Below are 21,161 nucleotides of genomic sequence, written 5' to 3'. Positions count from 1 at the left end.
CACTTTGTAATACTGCAGAAAAGAAGTGGAAATATCAACTTATGAATGAAATACAGACTCTCTGCTGAGCAGCTGTACAGGATCTTTATGCGCAGGTTTGTTTAGCGTGTGATATTTGCATTTTTCAAGGTAACACATTTCCAAGTAGGTCTTCTTTTCTTTTGTAGGTTCTCTTGTTTTCAATCAAATGAACTGTCATTTTATTGTTTTCTTTCCCTCCATGCAGGTGTTTGATCCCCTCAGAGTGTCTGAGATTGAGCTGCTGGAGATGAAGTCCCATGATCCTTCCATCATGAGCCCTGTACGTCAACTCAGGTTTTATTTTGTTATTTCCTGATCAACAAATAACAATACATTTCATGTGTGCTAACACGGAGCTTGAAATCATTTAATCTGATTAGATGATCATCACTGTAACCACTGAGCCTCCCTTCATCTCAATAATGTCATGTAACTGATTATTGGGTTTAGTGTATTGGCCATAACAGTGCTCTGTGGTGCACTAATCCTGAGCACATAGGGAAAGAATTAATTAAAAGAAATGTTATTTACTCAGTCAGTCAGTCAGTTAACATTAACCTGTTGCCTTATCTGTCATCTGTGTTGAAAGTTTTACACATGGTACATGTCTGCTCGCGTGCTTTATTTCTATTTATCAATCTGTCTGTCCATTTTCTTGTGCGATGTTGTACTTTGCGCTGCAGCATTCCCCAAACAACGCTGTCCGTCTCAAGTGGAAGAGACTGACTCCGCAGAAGACCGGACTTGTGGTCAAAGATGCGGTCTGTCTACCCAGAGGACACTACCTGACACAGCTGGAGAGGTAAGAGGTGTTACTTAAGATCATCATTTTCATCCATCTGTCCTATCAGTGCAGTGTGGGTCAGTAAGGGGAATACGTGGGCTGTTTTTGCTTGTTGGGACTAGTCTGTGAGGACCTCTCAAAATATTTAACGACTGAACATATTGGAATGAAATTTGGTACATTCATGCTCTTCAGAGGATGAACCCTCTCCAGTTTAACACTCTGTGACCATTTCTCAAGCCATTCAAATTTGCTTTTCTTTCCTGTTTTTTCAGACTCACTGTTCCACGAGGCAAAGAATGGGCAACTCTTGCAGCCATGGGAATGACTGCTCGCATCACCATTGATTATGGGTGGTCGGCCAATCAGATGGAGAGTCGGCTGGCAGTGCTCTTCCGTGGGCAGTTTGCAAAACGGGCAGGACAAAGGTTCTCCTTCACATATCTACAGGTGTGTGTGTTGTATTTCTGTCGCCATGAGAGCTCCTTTTCGGCAATTACAAATTTTTGTTTCGATCCTTGGTTTTTTACTGTCCAATAATAGCTTAGGAAGCATTCGGTCTCAGCTGTTAAATGCAGTCGGTTTTACATACAACCGCAAATTCTGAAAGAGAAATAAGAATTGGGAGTACTGTCATTCTTATAGCACAGCTTAACCTGTATGCTGAGTCCATATTCTGAAGGATTTTATTTTCTCCATGTCTCATTTTCACAGGTATTTCAAATTCAGTGACACAGCGATTGTACCTCTGAGTGTCATAGCCTAATTTTCTGCATGTTTAGTTTATACCCTAATACATGACTGTATCTATCACTGGCTCTTATTGGTACTGCAAGCATGGTCTCAATTAAAGTTAAATACAGAATAGCATCATCTGCATATAGAGTAAGGATTGAGGTGCAGCCCTGCAATTTGTACCCCTTGACTTCATATTTTACTGGTTCACTCTTTCCTCTGTGGTCTAAGAATTACAGCCTGGGCTACATATTAAGACTGAATTTAGGATTAAGTTTAGCTTTCCACATGGTAAAGTAAATCAGAAATCTGACAGTGAAGCCAGCAAGATTCCCTCCAGTTCTTCCACATTTTGAACTATTTATGTCTGATAGTATGTGTGGTCTCCAGTGTGTGCCGGGCTCCAGGGTGCTGTTTGTCCCAGACACCCCTGCAGAATGCTGGACTGGAGAGCAGGTCCTCAGAATTTCTGGACATGGTGCTTTGTACATCCTCAGCCACCAAGACTACCCTCAGGTAAACTGCAACTCCTCTGGGTTTGTCTTTTATGTTGATTTCGTTGTTGCCATGTTAGTGGTGGAGGCTTTTCAGTAATGATTACTTAAGTATTTTACTAACTACTCTTATATGATCCATTTTCATATTCCATTAGTTTTTGTTCCCATTTTAATCTTCCTCCATAACTTCATCACAAATAAAAGATACTAATTCATTTTAAAGGGTCTGATACAGCTCACTTTGTAAAGGCTCCCAGAACAGCCTCTACCTGCTTTGATTCCAGTGCCACACCTAGCACACTTTGTTCCTGAGGCAAGATTCCTCTGTCACCCTCCACACGCTCTCCATGTACACTCCACTCCACCATTTCCCCTATGTTAGATTGTTTTGAGTGTCAAAAAGGGCAATTTGCCTGTGCTCTGTTTGTATGCATTACAGTATGAATGACCTGCATGCATTACATACAATACATTAGCCTCTCCAAAAACAGAGCCATAGTTCCAGCTTTATTGGCATCTATCTTTTGATATGTGGCATGAGTGTTCTGACAGATATGGATTCAGTGTTGTGAGTATGTTGCGTAAAAAAATAATGGAAGCAGCAAGTGTGTTGCTTTCCTTTTTATATTAATATAGTTTTCAATAAATTATTGATTTAACTTTTACACATTTCTTTCACAGTACATAAAGTTAAAATACTGTTCTCTTAACAGGCAGAACCTGAGATGTTAGCAAGCGAGCCACCTGTGGTGAACAGGTAAAGCATTAACTGTTTTTGTGAGGAAATATTTAATGATTATAAATGGTGAGCCATATAACTGAATCACCTGAATATATGTGTGTGTTGTCTCTTGGAAGGAAGGAGTTTTGTCTGGAAGCCAGCACAGAGAGATGCCCCAACGAAGACAATCAGCTGGGAAGACAGACCCGGCCATGTGTTCCCAGCACCACAGAGGAGGTAATGCTTTTTCAAAAAATCCTGTAATCATTAGATGACAGAGAGAACAGCATTTCCTCTGTGTCTTCCTTTGAACCTGTAAAAAACCTGTTTCTGTGGTGTGCAGTTGACACTTGACCTGGACTCCATCCTGAGACTGTTCAGACAGGAGAATGTGGATCGAGATGTGGAGACCCACATCCAGGTGAGGAGGAGAGACCTGCTCCAAAGCGCCATGAAGGTGGTGAGGAGGCCGGGCTTCTGTTTCAGATGGACACCCGTCATCTCCTTCAGTGGAGAGGACACTGACAGCCATGACGGACCTCTCAGAGAGTTCTTCAGGTTGTGATTATTTACCTCATATTTTACCTTTCAAGATTTTAATCAACCAACTTGACTGTAAATAGAGCTTTCATCACTGTTTTTCTTCACTTTTTCTGCATTGCTTTCAGAATGACTGCAATTTTTAGAGTAACATAAACTGAAAAATACTTGTTTAATGGTATTTTTTCCTTGATTACTTTTTAGCCTGAGATTTGAAACATTTACATAATTTTAGGGAGAAATTCCCTGCAATATGGTTATAATTACAAAAATTGTAGGGCTGAAAAACACAAAAACAAACAAACAATGGACAACAAAAATTTTATCATCAATGAGACTGTTGATTTTATTTTACAATAGTAATTTAGTTATTATAAAATGACAGAACATTCATGAAAAATCCCAATGTCCTAGATTATTTGTGTTCTTTGACCAACAGTCCAAACCACACAATATTGATTATTAATATTTACAATGTTATAAATCAAAGGAGAGCTGCAAATATTTTTCTGATGTTGAAGTTCTGATGTTGTCTTGAAGATAAATTACATCTTAACTTTTTATAATATTACTTTACATATTGTAATGTCATATGAGAATCCGTGACTAAAGATTTTTTTTAACTTTTTTTTAACAGATTGACTTTGCTGGAGCTGCAGCAAAGTTCTGTGTTTGAGGGTCTTCCGGGACGTCTGTTCTTGACCTACGACCTCGCAGCTCTCGAAGACAGGAAGTATTATGAAGCAGGAGTTCTGATTGGCTGGTCTCTGGCTCAGGGCGGGCCTGGACCTCATTGTTTACACCCTGTGCTCTATGAGGTTGTGTGCATGTGTCTTTTATGTAGATAGAAAATTTCCTAAAATACAATTTTGTCTAAAATTCTTGTGGTTGTGACCTTGATTCCAATCCAGCTGCCAAGTGCTCATTTTCGTGCGTCTCCACTGCACTTCCCACATAATAAATAAATAGTTTAAATATGTATGTATGTTTGCCATATCAACTGTGTATGGAAATAATATATAATAAATAATATAATGCCTTGCCGCTTTGTTGAACTCTATTTTGCACTGCAGTGTTCACTTTGTCATTGTTCTGTATTTTACTATCGCAGTTGATGTGTGGCCAAAATCCATCGTTGGAGGACTTCAGCTGGAGAGACATTGTTGATACTGAAGCACAGATCCGACTGCAACAGGTAGCACACACACACACACACACACACACACACACACACACACACACACACACACACACACATACACATACACATACACATACACATACACATACACACACACACACACACACACACAGAAAACCTGTACCATTGTACTTGCACTTCGAACTAACGAAATGGGAAAAAAAGAAGGTAAAATCTGCTTTGGATTGCTGTGATTACTCTGACTACAGTGTGTTTTTATAGTTAGATAATTTAGTGATTTTATTACTAAAGTATAAACAATAGCCATAAAACACAACTTCCATTCAATACAATTCTCTCACCGCATTAAATAACTGAGCATTATAGTTATGTTCCAGAGTTTTTGGGAACATATGCAGCATGAAAAAGATTTTCTTGATCGTCCTTTTAAAATGGTGAATTAATCCAGTGTTTATGTGTATGGATGAGCGACTGTTTTCCAGGGTTTTTTTGGTTTTTATACTACACTGTTCCACCACATTAGAAAGACACTGACCACAAATAGATTTACCAAACCAGTTTGTCTCCAGCGGAGGACATAAGTTGCATGTCATTTCCCCTGTTTCACTTCTTTGTTTTCTGTCACCTCTCAACTGTCCTCCATCCAATGGGCAAAAATGCCCTAAAAATGTGTCTATTCGCACCATTAAGCACACACACACACACACACACACACACACACACACACACACACACACACACAAATAATGCTCCTCTGCTCTTCTTGTAGCTGCATTGTTGCACCAATGTGAAGCTGCTTTCTCCCAGTCTATGTGACTGGGTGTCAAGCTGTGGGATCCCTGGAATCCATTCAGCCCATTCTGACGAAATACCATCTATCTGTATTCGCCTGGTCAAACATTACATCTACCATAGGTTTGATGGACACACACACACACACACACACACACACACACACACACACAGATAGCATGCATTTACTTGTAATTTACAACCCATACACTGGTCTGTTGAGTGTTTTTAACTAATGTCATTTTTGCCCTCTCTAGTTCCTTTATTTCCATCTACATGTACACTATTCATATAATGAATGAATGAATGAATGAATGAATGAATGAATGAATGAATGAATCATTTATTTTCATGTCTGGCCATTTCAACACGGCCCACTCCTTATGGGATTATTCAGTGCATTTAAAGAAAATCATTTCTCTTGCACCATCACGCAGACACAAAACTAAATAAATAACAAATATAAAGCTAACGATTCAATACAAAACACTGGCATAACAAAACAAATACCTAATACAAATGGAAAATAAACTAATTAAACAGATAAGTGTTCAGAATAAAGAGCGTGGGAGGACAAACGGGAGAGGGACCAAGAGCAATAAAGTATTTATGTCTGTATGAAAGAACTGCATGTCCTCTGTTGTGTCTTTAAGTCATACTTCACCCACAAAATGACCATTTGTATATCAGTTGATTATGCTGTGTTACCGTGAATTTGTGAAGATGGCTCAGTTGTTTCCTGCATGCTCTCATGGAAAACGATGACATATCCATATATACTGTATGTTTTTTTTAATTAACTGAAACCACATTTAACAGCAGCAAAAATGATCATGAAACATCTGTTTACAAACTCTCACACAACTTGTGCAGTATAATCCAAGTCTCATTTATCGTATGCTCAGTGCTTCCCTTAAACATATATTTTAACTAAAATGTTACTTTTTATAACTGAATTGAAAGTGAAATTTATCTATGCTCAATTTGAATTGAAAATGCCAATGTAGTCCCTAATTAAACAATAAATCAATATGTTCGCCATTTTTCATGAAGCCATGAGAGAAAAACAAAGTTTTCTTCACAAATTCAAGGTAACATGGCATGAATTGATTTACAAATGGTCATTTTGTGGGTGAAATATTCTTTAATGGCTGCTGCAAGTAAAGTGACCTATCAGAAGAGTAGAAAAAAAAAACACTGGTCATGTTCATTTTTTTAACCTTATTTTTTTTTCACATGCAAACAGAGACCAAATAGCATCTGAGCTAGTGAACTGATTAAACAATCACTCATTTCTTCTGCTGCCCTTCAGGGTGGCAAGTATGATCTCCCAGTTCACAGAAGGGTTGAACAGCTGTGGTGGATTGTGGGATACGATACTGTCTCACTGGAAGGAGTTTCTGCCAGTGATGACGAGCGCACAGCAGCAGCCTCTGACCCTGGAAGAGTTCAAACAGCTTTTCACTGTCTGCTACAGCCACCCAGACAGCCAGCTGCAGGCGGCTGAGGAAGCAACAGTTGGACACTGGGAAACAGTCCTCACTTTGATCAGCGGTAAGAACAGAGGGATGGATGGAGGATAGGGGTGAAGAACATAAGGACTCGAGTTTAAAGTGACATTAATGTTAGTATGAGAAGATCTGGTCTAAAGTCTGTCCTTGTGCACAATCAGATGGTCAGACAGATTATTCCTTTGAAGACCTCCTCGCCTTCATCACTGGAGCTGATCATCTGCCTCCTCCTGGGTTCCCCAGATTGATCTCCCTGCGTTTTTACTCCCAGGTTAGTATCTATCAAATCATCACAAGTCCTGGTGGTCCCTAAAATGATGCCCGCTTCATGTGACACAGAAAACTGAGTGGAAACCACAGCTAATGGGATTCTGGGAGGCAGTGTGTCTTTAACAGGGACACATCACAACCATTCACTGTGGGGGACTTACTCTGGCAATCTATTACAAGAATTTTGTTTGAATTTCAACCTTTTCCAAAAGACATCTTGCCTACATTTTGAGTCATTACCACACAACCATCATTAGATTATTTGCTACATAATGTCATCACTGGTCCAGTTTTAACTAATATTGAGCTCAGGACACGGTTTCAAACTGAATGTGTCTATCTATGAAAAAAAGAAAATATTTGAAGTGAACAGCCAATTGTGACATTTAATCATTGACCAGTATTTAATGATTACATTTAAACTGAAACATCAGATTGTTTAAATAAGATTAAGGTTAATTTTTGGCCCCAGAGTTCAAGATTGAAATTCAGACTGTAAGCAATAAAACAGGACAGGAATTATACATTTATGCTATCAGGCTACACTCTCAGTCAATAATCCAAGAAAGAGATGTTTGAGTTCCTTAAGTTCACAATAAGGTATTTGGTCTCTGAAAAGATTAAAATGTTAATGTTTTCTTCTGTCTTGAGATAAATCTTCACATAACACTTCCCTCTCCTTGAATTAATTTTCCAGGATGCTAGCATGCCAGGTGTACGTCTGCCTCACACCTCCACCTGCGCTCTGGAGCTCTTCCTGCCGAGGGGAGTGGCAGGGGCTGCAGACCTGTCAGCGCTGCTGAGCAGAGCCATACACGAGGCCCTCGGCTTTACACATTTCCAGACACAGGGAGATGGAGAGGACAGCTGCGTAGATGTGATGACAAATTTATAAGGTGGATGCCCGACTGGATACTAAACATCCTGCTGAAGCTGACTTTTTGGAGCTCAAAAGTTTCCACAGTATATGAACAATATGACTGTCTTTTTGATGTCTTACAGAAGCTAGTTCAGATACTTCCTGCATTGTGTGTCTCTGCTGATACTTGTATTTGATATTTTGAGAAAATGTTTTAGATATAATTAATAGAAATTTCATATTAAACTTGTTTTGTATTTTCCCACAATGTTTTAAGGCAGAACTCAAATAATGTATATTTAATTCTATTTGCTTTAAAATCAAATGCTGAATTTCTTGTCAAAGGATTTATTAAAGAACACAAAAAGAACACAAAGACTGGGAGCTTTAAGTAGATTTGTTTCGCTCATCTTTCAAAAAGGCATAACAACATGAAATAACATGACTGCCAATCTTATGTTATAAATTTACATCAAAGCAAAACTAGTCTATAATGGCCATAAAGCCTTAAGTGAAGGTGAGTGCAAATAAAATGTCACATCCATCATTTAAAGTATAACACACATGAGAACAATAAATATGAATTTTAGTATAAAAATAATTTGAAAAAGTATTTAAATCAGTTATGATGAGAGGAAATACATTCTGTCTGCAGGTGAAAAAATAAACATTTTGCTGCATGTCCTTGTAAGAAGAAAATAAGAAGTGAATGATACTGTCTGAAATACAGGACCACACATGGTTTATCCTGCTTAAATTTGTCACAGTTTTAGATATTTCTTTATCTTCCCCACCGATAAAACATAAATACCAGTTGACCAAACAGACAAAAGACTGAAACAGAGGGCAAAAAGCCAAAACCACACAAAACCTAACTCAAACATGCACACTTAATCATTAATATGCACCTCAAGCTTCTTTTTTAAAAATTAATCTGCACACAGGATGTCTCCTGTCTCTGTACTGAAATAGGCGTTGTTTTATAGTACAACACCTCCCATGCCACAAACAAGGAGTACTTTCATACACAGGTTTTCCAGTTAATTGGAAAGATACATTCCATGTGCTTAATAAACCAATTCTTGATGACATAAGGCAAAACAGATTCACATTCAAAACACATGACTGCATTTTGTCAGTAATACTTCACAGGCTGTTAATTTCCCAGATTTGGGGAACAATCGTCACACACTTGGTACGAGGGACTCACTGAGGTTNGGCAAAACAGATTCACATTCAAAACACATGACTGCATTTTGTCAGTAATACTTCACAGGCTGTTAATTTCCCAGATTTGGGGAACAATCGTCACACACTTGGTACGAGGGACTCACTGAGGTTATTGTTGCCAGTGTTATGGGTGAAACGTTTCCTCATTCATGTATGATGAAAGGACAGAGTGTTTCCTTGTTACCAGGCTTCTCAGCATGGCACCTGCTCCTCCGGTTAGAGAACATGGGAATTATTGACACCCTTTGAAAAACCTCTTTGACAGGTGAGATTGTGTGGTTTGAGCTTCCCATTGTACTGTGCAAATAATTTGACACTTGAGCCGAATGCACATCTCCACTTCACATTCCTGGGAATATTGTTTAAGGATTATAGAGTGACAATGGCTCCTCTTGTTGACAAGTAGAGTTTTTTTTTTTTTTTTTTTTTTTAAATTTGACAAAAGGTTGATAAGGAGGCAGATGATGGCACTGATTCCAAAAACTCTGTGTTTTATCAAAAATACTTTTACTTGCACCTGAAGTACAATCCAGGTATTTCTGGTGATTTTAAGATAATGGTTTTAGATTACCTCAATACAGTGGAGTACAATGACATTTAATGTGTTGTCTTCACTGTCATATCTTTCCAGATATGGTGAAACGGTTGAGGTGAACTGCCCCTTCAAATTTTGTTTAAACAATACCATCAGCACAACTTTGAACTGCTGTCTTCATGCACCCATTTTTGACTATTTCTGTCCACATGAAGCTTCTATGGGCCAACTCCAAATCTTTGAATGAGTGTCACAGTGACTGTGTGGGCTGTTCCATTCAGCTGTTTATTAAAGAACTACATGGAGAGAAAACACAGAGAATACACATCAGCAGAGTGATCTCACTCCCTAATCTCATCCGATATCTTGTGTGTATGCATTATAATTGATGATGTGAGCTGAAGAGCCTTCACAAAACAGTTATTTTGCATATTCTGTTTTACATACCTCTTTTATGAGCTCAATGATAGTGTCATTGCTGACCGCTCCAAAGGACTGTAAACTCATCTGTAGATGTGCCAATGATGTCAAGCCTGGACGGACAATGAAATATATTAACCGAGAAATTCATTCAAAAAATAATGTGCATATGTCAGTATTAAAAGAATATGGTGAAGAGCAGCACACACAGCTCCAAATCTTAGGAATGTATCGACTGCACTATTGTAGCAAAGGTCAAAACAAAAAGAAAGAAAGTTAAATCAAACTCTACAAATGCATTTGAACCCCATTAACCCCATAAGTTTTGAAATGATTTCGCATGTCGATTTACAATTTGTAAGTTTGATTTTCTGAAGAATCCAATTGACACAGCTATGCATAGGCTCAAAATGTATACTATGAAAATTCTTTGTCATGGTGAGCATAACCCTCATTTCCTTACTTGGAGTTGTAGGAGGCCCAGTTGTTGGAGCCGCAGTTGTGGGAGGTGCTGTTGTGGGTGCTGCAGTTGTTGGAGCAGCAGTTGTGGGAACTGCAGTTGTGGGGGCTGCAGTTGTGGGGGCTGCAGTTGTTGGAGCAGCAGTTGTGGGAGCTGCAGTTGTGGGGGCTGCAGTTGTTGGGGCGGCAGTTGTGGGGGCTGCAGTTGTGGGGGCAGCAGTTGTGGGTGCTGGAGTTGTGGGTGCTGCAGTTGTGGGGGCAGCAGTTGTTAGGGCAGCAGTTGTGGGGGCAGCAGTTGTTGGAGCAGCCGTTGTTGGTGCTGGAGTTGTTGGGGCTGCGGTTGTTGGAGCTGCAGTTGTGGGGGCAGCAATTGTGGGTGCTGCAGTTGTGGGGAGAGCAATTACTAGGGCAGCAGTTGTGGGGGCAGCAGTTGTTGGAGCAGCCGTTGTTGGTGTTGGAGTTGTTGGGGCTGCGGTTGTTGGAGCTGCAGTTGTGGGGGCAGCAGTTGTTAGGGCAGCAGTTGTGGGTGTTGCAGTTGTTGGAGCAGCCGTTGTTGGTGCTGGAGTTGTTGGGGCTGCGGTTGTTGGAGCTGCAGTTGTGGGGGCAGCAGTTGTGGGTACTGCAGTTGTGGGGGCAGCAATTGTAGGTGCTGCAGTTGTGGGGGCAGCAGTTGTGGGTGCTGCAGTTGTGGGTGCTGCAGTTGTCCGAGCCGCAGTTGTGGGTGCTACAGTTGTAGGGGCTGCGGTTGTGGGAGCAGCAGTTGTGGGAACTGCAGTTGTGGGTGCTGCAGATGTTGGAGCAGCAGTTGTTGGGGCAGCAGTTGTGGGGGCAGCAGTTGTTGGAACGGCCGTTGTTGGTGCTGGAGTTGTTGGGGCTGTGGTTGTTGAAGCCGCAGTTGTGGGGGCAGCAGTTGTTGGAGCAGCAGTTGTGGGAGCTGCAGTTGTGAGGGCTGCAGTTGTTGGAGCTGCAGTTGTGGGGGCTGCAGTTGTGGTTGGAGCAGCAGTTGTGGGGGCAGCAGTTGTTGGAGCTGCAGTTGTGGGGGCAGCAGTTGTGAGGGCTACAGTTGTTGGGGCTGCAGTTGTGGGAGCTGCAGTTGTTGGAGCTGCAGTTGTTGGGGCTGCAGTTGTGGGGGCAGCAGTTGTTGGAACGGCCGTTGTTGGTGCTGGAGTTGTTGGGGCTGTGGTTGTTGAAGCCGCAGTTGTGGGGGCAGCAGTTGTTGGAGCAGCAGTTGTGGGAGCTGCAGTTGTGAGGGCTGCAGTTGTTGGAGCTGCAGTTGTGGGGGCTGCAGTTGTGGTTGGAGCAGCAGTTGTGGGGGCAGCAGTTGTTGGAGCTGCAGTTGTGGGGGCAGCAGTTGTGAGGGCTACAGTTGTTGGGGCTGCAGTTGTGGGAGCTGCAGTTGTTGGAGCTGCAGTTGTCGGGGCTGCAGTTGTGGGAGCAGCAGTTGTGGGTGCTGCAGTTGTGGGGGCTGCAGTTGTTGGAGCAGCAGTTGTTGGAAATGCAGTTGTGGGTGCTGCAGTTGTTGGAGCTGCAGTTGTCGGGGCTGCAGTTGTGGGAGCAGCAGTTGTGGGTGCTGCAGTTGTGGGGGCTGCAGTTGTTGGAGCAGCAGTTGTTGGAAATGCAGTTGTGGGTGCTGCAGTTGTTGGAGCTGCAGTTGTCGGGGCTGCAGTTGTGGGAGCAGCAGTTGTGGGTGCTGCAGTTGTGGGGGCTGCAGTTGTTGGAGCAGCAGTTGTTGGAAATGCAGTTGTGGGTGCTGCAGTTGTTGGAGCTGCAGTTGTCGGGGCTGCAGTTGTGGGAGCAGCAGTTGTGGGTGCTGCAGTTGTGGGGGCTGCAGTTGTTGGAGCAGCAGTTGTTGGAAATGCAGTTGTGGGTGCTGCAGTTGTTGGAGCTGCAGTTGTCGGGGCTGCAGTTGTGGGAGCAGCAGTTGTGGGTGCTGCAGTTGTGGGGGCTGCAGTTGTTGGAGCAGCAGTTGTTGGAAATGCAGTTGTGGGTGCTGCAGTTGTTGGAGCTGCAGTTGTCGGGGCTGCAGTTGTGGGAGCAGCAGTTGTGGGTGCTGCAGTTGTGGGGGCTGCAGTTGTTGGAGCAGCAGTTGTTGGAAATGCAGTTGTGGGTGCTGCAGTTGTTGGAGCTGCAGTTGTCGGGGCTGCAGTTGTGGGAGCAGCAGTTGTGGGTGCTGCAGTTGTGGGGGCTGCAGTTGTTGGAGCAGCAGTTGTTGGAAATGCAGTTGTGGGTGCTGCAGTTGTTGGAGCTGCAGTTGTCGGGGCTGCAGTTGTGGGAGCAGCAGTTGTGGGTGCTGCAGTTGTGGGGGCTGCAGTTGTTGGAGCAGCAGTTGTTGGAAATGCAGTTGTGGGTGCTGCAGTTGTTGGAGCTGCAGTTGTCGGGGCTGCAGTTGTGGGAGCAGCAGTTGTGGGTGCTGCAGTTGTGGGGGCTGCAGTTGTTGGAGCAGCAGTTGTTGGAAATGCAGTTGTGGGTGCTGCAGTTGTTGGAGCTGCAGTTGTCGGGGCTGCAGTTGTGGGAGCAGCAGTTGTGGGTGCTGCAGTTGTGGGGGCTGCAGTTGTTGGAGCAGCAGTTGTTGGAGCTGCAGTTGTGGGTGCTGCAGTTGTTGGAGCTGCAGTTGTGGGGGCAGCAGTTGTTGGAGCTGCAGTTGTGGGGGCAGCAGTTGTTGGAGCTGCAGTTGTTGGAGCTGCAGTTGTTGGGGCAGCAGTTGTGGGGGCAGCAGTTGTTGGACCTGCAGTGGTGGGAGCAGCAGTTGTCTGAGCCGCAGTTGTCGGAGCTGCAGTTGTGGGTGCTGCAGTTGTTGGAGCAGCAGTTGTGGGGGCTGCAGTTGTTGGAGTAGCAGTTGTGGGTGCTGCAGTTGTCGGAGCCGCAGTTGTGGGGACTGCAGTTGTTGGGGCCGCAGTTGTTGGAACCGCAGTGGTGGGAGCAGCAGTTGTTGGGGCTGCAGTTGTGGGAGGTGCAGTTGTCGGAGCTGCAGTTGTTGGGGCAGCAGTTGTGGGGGCTCCAGTTGTTGGAGCTGCAGTTGTNTTGGGGCTGCAGTTGTGGGAGGTGCAGTTGTCGGAGCTGCAGTTGTTGGGGCAGCAGTTGTGGGGGCTCCAGTTGTTGGAGCTGCAGTTGTGGGGGCTGCAGTTGTTGGAGCGGCCGTTGTCGGTGCCGCAGTTGTGGGGGCTGCAGTTGTTGGGGCCGCGGTGGGAGCAGCAGTTGTTGGTGCTGCAGTTGTTGGAGCTGCAGTTGTTGGAGCAGCAGTTGTGGGTGCTGCAGTTGTGGGAGCAGCAGTTGTGGGAGCTGCAGTTGTCTGAGCCGCAGTTGTGGGTGCTGCAGTTGTGGGGGCTGCAGTTGTGGGAGCTGCAGTTGTTGGAGCCGCAGTTGTCGGAGCTGCAGTTGTGGGTGCTCCAGTTGTGGGTGCTGCAGTCGTCGGGGCAGCAGTTGTTGGAGCAGCAGTTGTTGGAGCAGCAGTTGTGGGGGCAGCAGTTGTGGGGGCTGCAGTTGTGGGAGCAGCAGTTGTGGGTGCTGCAGTTGATGGAGCTGCAGTTGTGGGTGCTGCAGTTGTTGGAGCTGCAGTTGTTGGTGCAGCAGTTGTTGGTGCTGCAGTTGTGGGAGCTGCAGTTGTGGGAGCTGCAGTTGTTGGAGCTGTTGTGGCTGCAGGAGTAATATTAATGAATTTTTGGAAAATAGTTAAAACAAATACCTCAGTATTACCATTATCTTTGAATGTATTTTTCATGTTTGATAGTGTTCACTTTTTTGTTTGAGTCCTTGTTTATTACGCTCACCAAACATCTCAACTATACATGTCATTTCAGCATAATGCAGAGATGGTTGGCCTGTTTGCAGAGGTTGATCAGAGCTTCAGTGTATTATATGTGATTTGTTGTTTTATGCACCTTCAATTTTGAATGAATGATTTTTGGGGTTTTATCATTAATCACAAACGCATATTATTCATCTATTCATTATGTATAACCGCTTAACCTTTTTATGGCCATGGGGGGCTGGAGCCTCTCCCAGTTGAGTCTCAGCGAAAGGCAGGATACACCCTGGACAGGTTGCCGGATAGGGCTGACACATAGAGACAGAGATCCCTTCAAGCTCATAATCACACCTACGGTCACTTTAAAGTTACCAATTAATCTAACTTGCATGTCTTTGGTTAGAAGCCACAGACTAAACCCAACACACAGGTACATGCTCCAGCCTCTGTCTAGCGATGTTATTAAACCAGTACTACTTAGCATAAATCATTTTCAGCCCTTTTTGTTTCGTTTGTTTTTCAGTGACTTTTCAAAAGCTAGACAGTGGCACCTGATGCTGTCTGCTTGTCAGGTTCAATCTTTATCCTATTGTTTATCATTCTCCAACATCCTTGACGGAGGTCTATTCAGTCAGTAAATGTAATCTTGGAAATTAACCAAAGCAAATGGATCACATTTTTTAATCACATTTTAATTACTAATTATCTACCTGAAGACGATTCAGGTTAACAAGCATGTTTGCATGTTTATAACTGATGATTGTATTTCTATTTCAGTTTCAATTTCTAACAACAAATTAACACATTTTCGGTCCGACATTTGTTGTTTTATCTTGATATGCTCTGTTGATATTATTTTTACATTAATTTTAATTGACTAGTTAATAAAAGTGACAATATCAGAAAGCAAAATATTGTAGAGTGTCAAATTTAAAACACAGGCTGCAATCCTAAAAAAAATTTAACACTACTGTCTCTTTAGTCTACTGTGATACAGCATGGCATTCTACATAGTAATATGCAAACAATCAAAGCCATAAAAAAATATTGTTTCAATAGTTACTTTGTCCACAGGATCCGTGTAAACATCCAAGCAAAAATATCCAGCAAAGAATTTTTCTTTCCATGATGACTGGTGTTGCTTTTCACCTCTCCTGGTACAAACAAGTATTTTGTCTGTGATTGCACATCGCATTTAGTTTGTGATTTACTCCTCCCTCAGGTATAGAGGGAGTGACAAGGCATTTGTGACAGAGGCTACTTTCAAATAACCTGAAAAACCAGGTGAGTCACAGACGCATATGTTTACAAAATATGGGACACTAGTAAATCATAAAACACCTTATACAGTAGAAAATGTCTGCCGGGACCTTACACCAAAAAGGTCCAAATACGGCTGACATCCTATTGTTTTCTAAGAATAACAGGCAATGAGTTTAAGTGCTATATGAATCAGCTCGTAGCAAGTTATGGCTGGTAAAGTTGGACAGTCGCTTGACACTTCTCTTCTTTGTTAGAATGTTTTCGTCATCAGTGAAATTACTCTTTTCTAAAAGGATGACAATTCACTTTCTAAGCTAAAGTCAAGACATTGAATGCTTCGTCAGAGTACACAATTTGAATTTCACTTTAGATTTTAGGGCAGGATGTGTTTAATTTTAATGCAGATAAAGGATTAATGTGCTAGTAACACCAAGGCACCATAATAAAAACCTCAATTCTTGTGGTGGAGCTTGAGTTTTATCCTATAAGTCATACTTATTTGGAGGACTTTTCTAATTGCATGACAGTGATAAAGGTCAGTGGAATACATTTGCTCAGTAAATAGAAAAATACACACACACATTATTTTTTGCTGTAAGAATAAGAAAATACAGCAAAAGAAACATGTAGGGAATAATTTATACTTTAATTCATTCAAATGCATGAAAACAAAAGTTATTAACCCAACACTTTGACAGAATTCTACCAAAAAGACTTACACTTAAAAAAAGTGAGAATTTAAAACTATAAATATTCTGACAGCATAACTGATGCGTAGGAGCCTGATAATCCACTGAGGATCGTCTTTGTTTTACAACTACTTTAGCTGGTATCAGGTGTGGAGAGAAAGTACATCACCACCAGCATCAGTTTTTCATTGTTAAAATGTCATTGCATTTCATGGACTTTTGCCAAACCCTTACTGGCAACATCCATCAAAGTTACCAAACAGGTTTATTGGGTAATGCAGTTCCTCTCTTCATCTGCTTTTGGTCAGTTCAAGTTCATCTGATCTGATCTGATCTAATCTTATTTTATCTTACCCTAACATCCACATACTGTACTATAAGCAGAACTAACCTATAATCTTAGCTGTTCTACTAATAACCATGGCTGAACCCCTTATGTGTGTTAGCTATTTATAGTAAAACAGCTGAACAAAGTGCAGATGCTAACAAATGTACCGGTAAGTGATAAAGCGCCAGATTTATAATAATTTAGCAATTAGCACCACCTCCTGACAGTAATAGGTAACATTATCTGACATTAGACCTCCTGAATATTACTAAATGTCATTAACAGTTTAAAGTTTGGTTAGTTGTTGAGAATAACCAAATACATGCAGTGTCCAAAATTAACTTTTTGACTCACTGGCCAAATGGCTAGTGAATGTTCAAATTTTACCAGCCACTCAATAGATTACCATTGTTTTTTTTGGATGGTGAGTGAAGCAAGGTTACTGGCCACTTGCTTATTTTACTAGCATTTGGCTAGTGGCTAGTGTTAATTTTGGACCCTGAATACATGTATCCACTAAGAGCAGATAACATTAGATACCCCAACAGGGGCTTGAGATGTTGAGAGCTGGGGTGGAGGCCGGTTGCAATGCAGCTCGCAGAGGAAGCAGCATCAGTGAGCAGGCTAAAGCAAAGAACAGAATGGATCAGCTGATACCCTTTATCAGTCAGCGGAGCCATCAGCTGATTGGGCTGAATGAGATCAGCTGATGTGAGCTTGACATGGCCTGCCTGACCTAAATGCTATGCTAAATCATTCAACAGGATGATTCAGATGAACTGAACTCTTGAGTTGTTGGAGCCATGGTCACTGGGGCCCTCTTGTGGAGGCTGCAGTTGTCAAAGCCAAAGTTGGGGGAGCTGCAGTTGTCAGGGGCAAATGTGGGAGGTCTGCAGTTGTGGGACCTGCAGTTGGGGGGGCTCCAGTCATTGGAGATACAGTTAAGGTAGCTGCAGTTGTCGGAGCCAGAGTTTGGGAACAGCAGCCGTCACAGCTGCAGTTGTCTCAGCATTGCTTATAGGGCTCTTTTTGTGGGGGCTGTAGTTGTCGGAGCCACAGTTTTGGGGGGGCAGCAGTGGTAGCAGCAATCTCTATGGCTGTAGTTGTGGGAGCGTTGGTTGTTGGATCCCCAGTTCTTGGAGCCACTGTTGTCGGGGCAGAAGTTGTGGGGGCTGCAATTGTCGGAACTGCGGTTCACCGGCCAAAAGTTGTGGGGGGCTATGGTTGTAAAACCCACGGTTTAACGTGCCACGGTGGTCACAGCTGCAGTTGTGGGGGCAGCAGTGGCTGGAGATGTAGTTGTGGTGTCCATAGTCGTGGAGGTTGCAGTAGTTTGAGCTGGGGTTGTGGGGGCTGCAGTTGTTGTTGCAGCTGTAGTCGTGGGGGAGGCAGTTGTTGGAGCCGCAGTGGTTGGGGCTGAAGTTGTGGGAGCCGCAGTTGTTGGAGCTGCAGTGGTGGGTGCTGCAGTTGTTGGAACGGCCGTAGTGGGAGCTGCAGTTGTTGGTGCTGCAGTTGTTGGGGCAGCAGTTGTGGGTGCTGCAGTTGTGGGGGCAGCAGTTGTTGTGGCTGCAGTTGTGGGTGCTGAAGTTGTTAGGGCAGCAGTTGTTGGTGCTGCAGTTGTCGGACCTGCAGTCGTGGGGGAAGCAGTTGTTGGAGCCGCAGTGGTTGGGGCTGAAGTTGTGGGAGCCGCAGTTGATGGAGCTACAGTGGTGGGGGCTGCAGTTGTGGGAACTGCCGTAGTGGGAGCTGCAGTGGTGGGGACAGCGGTTGTGGGAGCAGCAGTTGTTGGAGCGGCTGCTGTTGGGGCTGAAGTTGTGGGTGCAGCTGTTGTGGGGGCTGCAGTTCTGGGTGCAGCTGTTGTGGGGGCTGCAGTTGTTGGACCTGCAGTCATGGGGGCTGCAGTTGTTGGAGCAGCTGTTGTTGGAGCTGCAGTTGTTGGTGCTGCAGTTGTTGGGGCAGCAGTTGTTGGTGCTATAGTTGTGGGTGCTGCAGTTGTGGGTGCTGCAGTTGTGGGGGCAGCAGTTGTTGGGGCTGCAGTTGTTGGTGCTGCAGTTGTTAGGGCAGAAGTTGTTGGTGCTGCAGTTGTCGGAGCTGCAGTTGTTGTTGCAGCAGTTGTTGGAGCCGCAGTTGTTGGAGCTGCAGTTGTGGAAGCTGCAGTTGTGGTTGCTGCACTTGTGGGGGCAGCAGTTGTTGGTGCTGCAGTTGTGGGGGCTGCAGATGTAGGAGCGGATGTTGTTGGTGCTTCAGTTGTGGGGGCTACAGTTGTTGGGGCAGCAGTTGTGGGTGCTGCAGTTGTGGGGGCTGCAGTTGTAGGAGCGGATGGTGTTGGTGCTGCAGTTGTGGGTGCTGCAGTTGTCTGAGCCGCAGTTGTTGCAGCTGCGGTTGTGGGAGCTGCAGTTGTCGGAGCCGCAGTTGTGGGTGCTGCAGTTGTGGGTGCAGCAGTTGTTGGAGCTGCAGTTGTGGGTGCTGCAGTGGTGGGAGCAGCAGTTGTCGGGGCAGCAGTTGTTGGTGCTGCAGTGGTGGGAGCAGCAGTTGTGGGGGCAGCAGTTGTTGGTGCGGCAGTTGTGGGGGCAGCAGTTGTTGGAGCCGCAGTTGTGGGAGCTGCATCTGTGGGAGCAGCAGTTGTGGGGGAAGCAATTGTTGGTGCTGCAGTTGTGGGGGCTGCAGTTGTTGGAGCTGCAGTTGTTGGTGCTGCAGTTGTGGGAGCAGCAGTTGTGGGGGCTGCAGTTGTTGGTGCTGCAGTTGTGGGGGCAGCAGTTGTCGGAGCTGCAGTTGTCGGGGCTGCAGTTGTGGGAGCTGCAGTTGTGGGGGCAGCAGTTGTTGGGGCTGCAGTCGTTGGAGCTGAAGTTATTGGGGCTGCAGTTGTCGGAGCTGCAGTTGTTGGAGCTGTGGTTGTGGGAGCCACAGTTGTGGGGGCTGCAGTTGTGGGGGCAGCAGTTGTAGGTGCTGCAGTTGTGGGGGCTGCAGTTGTTGGTGCTGCAGTTGTAGGGGCAGCAGTTGTCGGAGCTGCAGTTGTGGGAGCAGCAGTTGTGGGGGCAGCAGTTGTTGGAGCCACAGTTGATGGGGCTGCATTTGTAGGAGTAGATGTTGTTGGTGCTGCAGTTGTTGGTGCTGCAGTTGTAAGGGCAGCAGTTGTAGGAGCTGCAGTTGTGGGAGCAGCACTTGTTGGAGCCGCAGTTGTGGGAGCTGTGGGTGCTCCAGTTGTGGGTGCTGCAGTCGTCGGGGCAGCAGTTGTTGGAGCAGCAGTTGTGGGTGCTGCAGTTGTGGGGGCAGCAGTTGTAGGTGCTGCAGTTGTAGGTGCTGCAGATGTGGGGGCTGCAGTTGTTGGAAGTGCAGTTGTCGGTGCTGCAGTTGTGGGAGCTGCAGTTGTCGGAGCTGCAGTTGTGGGAGCAGCAGTTGTGGGGGAAGCAGTTGTTGGTGCTGCAGTTGTGGGGGCAGCAGTTGTCGGAGCTGCAGTTGTGGGAGCAGCAGTTGTGGGGGCTGCAGTTGTTGGTGCTGCAGTTGTGGGGGCAGCAGTTGTTGGAGCTGCAGTTGTAGGAGCGGATGTTGTTGGTGCTGCAGTTGTGGGTGCTGCAGTTGTCTGAGCCGCAGTTGTTGTAGCTCCGGTTGTGGGAGCTGCAGTTGTCGGAGCCGCAGTTGTGGGTGCTGTAGTTGTGGGTGCAGCAGTTGTTGGAGCGGCAGTTGTGGGTGCTGCAGTGGTGGGAGCAGCAGTTGTGGGGGCAGCAGTTGTTGGTGCTGCAGTTGTGGGGGCAGCAGTTGTTGGAGCTGCAGTTGTTGGGGCTGCAGTTGTGGGGGCAGCAGTTGTCGGAGCTGCAGTTGTGGGAGCAGCAGTTGTGGGGGAAGCAGTTGTTGGTTCTGCAGTTGTGGGGGCTGCAGTTGTGGGAGCTGCAGTTGTTGGTGCTGCAGTTGTAGGGGCAGCAGTTGTCGGAGCTGCAGTTGTGGGAGCAGCACTTGTTGGAGCCACAGTTGTAGGGGCTGCAGTTGTAGGAGTGGATGTTGTTGGTGCTGTAGTTGTGGGTGCTGCAGTTGTGGGGGCAGCAGTTGTCAGAGCCGCAGTTGTGGGAGCTGCAGTTGTGGGTGCTGCAGTTGTCGGAGCTGCAGTTGTGGGAGCAGCAGTTGTGGGGGAAGCAGTTGTTGGTGCTGCAGTTGTGGGGGCTGCAGTTGTTGTAGCTGCAGTTGTGGGGGCAGCAGTTGTCGGAGCTGCAGTTGTCGGGGCTACAGTTGTGGGAGCTGCAGTTGTGGGGGCAGCAGTTGTTGGGGCTGCGGTTGTTGTTGCTGCAGTTGTTGGAGATGAAGTTGTTGGGGCTGCAGTTGTCGGAGCTGCAGTTGTTGGAGTTGTGGTTGTGGTAGCCACAGTTGTAGGTGCTGCAGTTGTGGGAGCCACCGTTGTTGGAGCCACAGTTGTGGGGGCTGCAGTTGTGGGGGCAGCAGTTGTGGGTGCTGCAGTTGTGGGGGCAGCAGTTGTAGGTGCTGCAGTTGTGGGGGCTGCAGTTGTTGGAGCTGCAGTTGTTGGTGCTGCAGTTGTGCTGGCATCAGTTGTGGGAGCAGCAGTTGTGGGTGCAGCAGTTGTTGGTGCTGCAGTTGTGGGGGCAGCAGTTGT

General features: G+C 45.2%; 2 protein-coding genes and 1 long non-coding RNA gene across 4 annotated transcripts in view; 2 read left to right on the top strand and 1 right to left on the bottom strand.

Annotated features, from left to right (window-relative positions):
* Positions 1-202: 202 nt before the first annotated feature.
* Positions 203-8,283, top strand: LOC126397233 (G2/M phase-specific E3 ubiquitin-protein ligase-like). 2 transcript variants are annotated; one of them, XM_050055855.1, is made up of 13 exons: positions 203-301; positions 705-823; positions 1,081-1,255; positions 1,931-2,056; positions 2,751-2,794; positions 2,896-2,995; positions 3,102-3,316; positions 3,936-4,116; positions 4,410-4,493; positions 5,230-5,375; positions 6,565-6,806; positions 6,925-7,034; positions 7,731-8,283. In XM_050055855.1, exons 1-13 carry the CDS (start codon positions 221-223, stop codon positions 7,926-7,928), a joined length of 1,821 nt encoding a protein of 606 aa, XP_049911812.1. In that variant the 5' UTR covers positions 203-220; the 3' UTR covers positions 7,929-8,283. The 2 variants fall into 2 exon arrangements, with proteins under 2 accessions (XP_049911812.1, XP_049911813.1); XM_050055856.1 differs by lacking the exon at positions 203-301 and having other exon boundaries at positions 1,915-2,056.
* Positions 8,284-9,120: 837 nt separating this feature from the next.
* Positions 9,121-11,948, bottom strand: LOC126396934 (salivary glue protein Sgs-3-like; the record flags this gene model as incomplete). Its single annotated transcript, XM_050055321.1, has 4 exons — positions 9,121-9,953; positions 10,105-10,190; positions 10,541-10,915; positions 11,222-11,948. Coding segments are annotated over 4 exons (1,266 nt in total), but the record flags the coding sequence as incomplete, so codon positions are not given.
* A 4,229-nt stretch (positions 11,949-16,177) lies between these two features.
* Positions 16,178-21,161, top strand: part of LOC126397245 (uncharacterized) — a 19,604-nt gene continuing 14,620 nt past the window's right edge. Inside the window, exon 1 of the long non-coding RNA XR_007570630.1 lies at positions 16,178-16,380. This is a non-coding gene — a long non-coding RNA (uncharacterized LOC126397245). The remainder of the gene's footprint in view (positions 16,381-21,161) is intronic.

This window comes from Epinephelus moara, chromosome 10, assembly GCF_006386435.1.
Source record: "Epinephelus moara isolate mb chromosome 10, YSFRI_EMoa_1.0, whole genome shotgun sequence".
NCBI classification, from domain to species: domain Eukaryota; kingdom Metazoa; phylum Chordata; class Actinopteri; order Perciformes; family Serranidae; genus Epinephelus; species Epinephelus moara.
The sequence above is the reverse complement of the archived record's forward strand: the minus strand, read 5'-3'. Positions and strand labels throughout refer to the sequence as shown.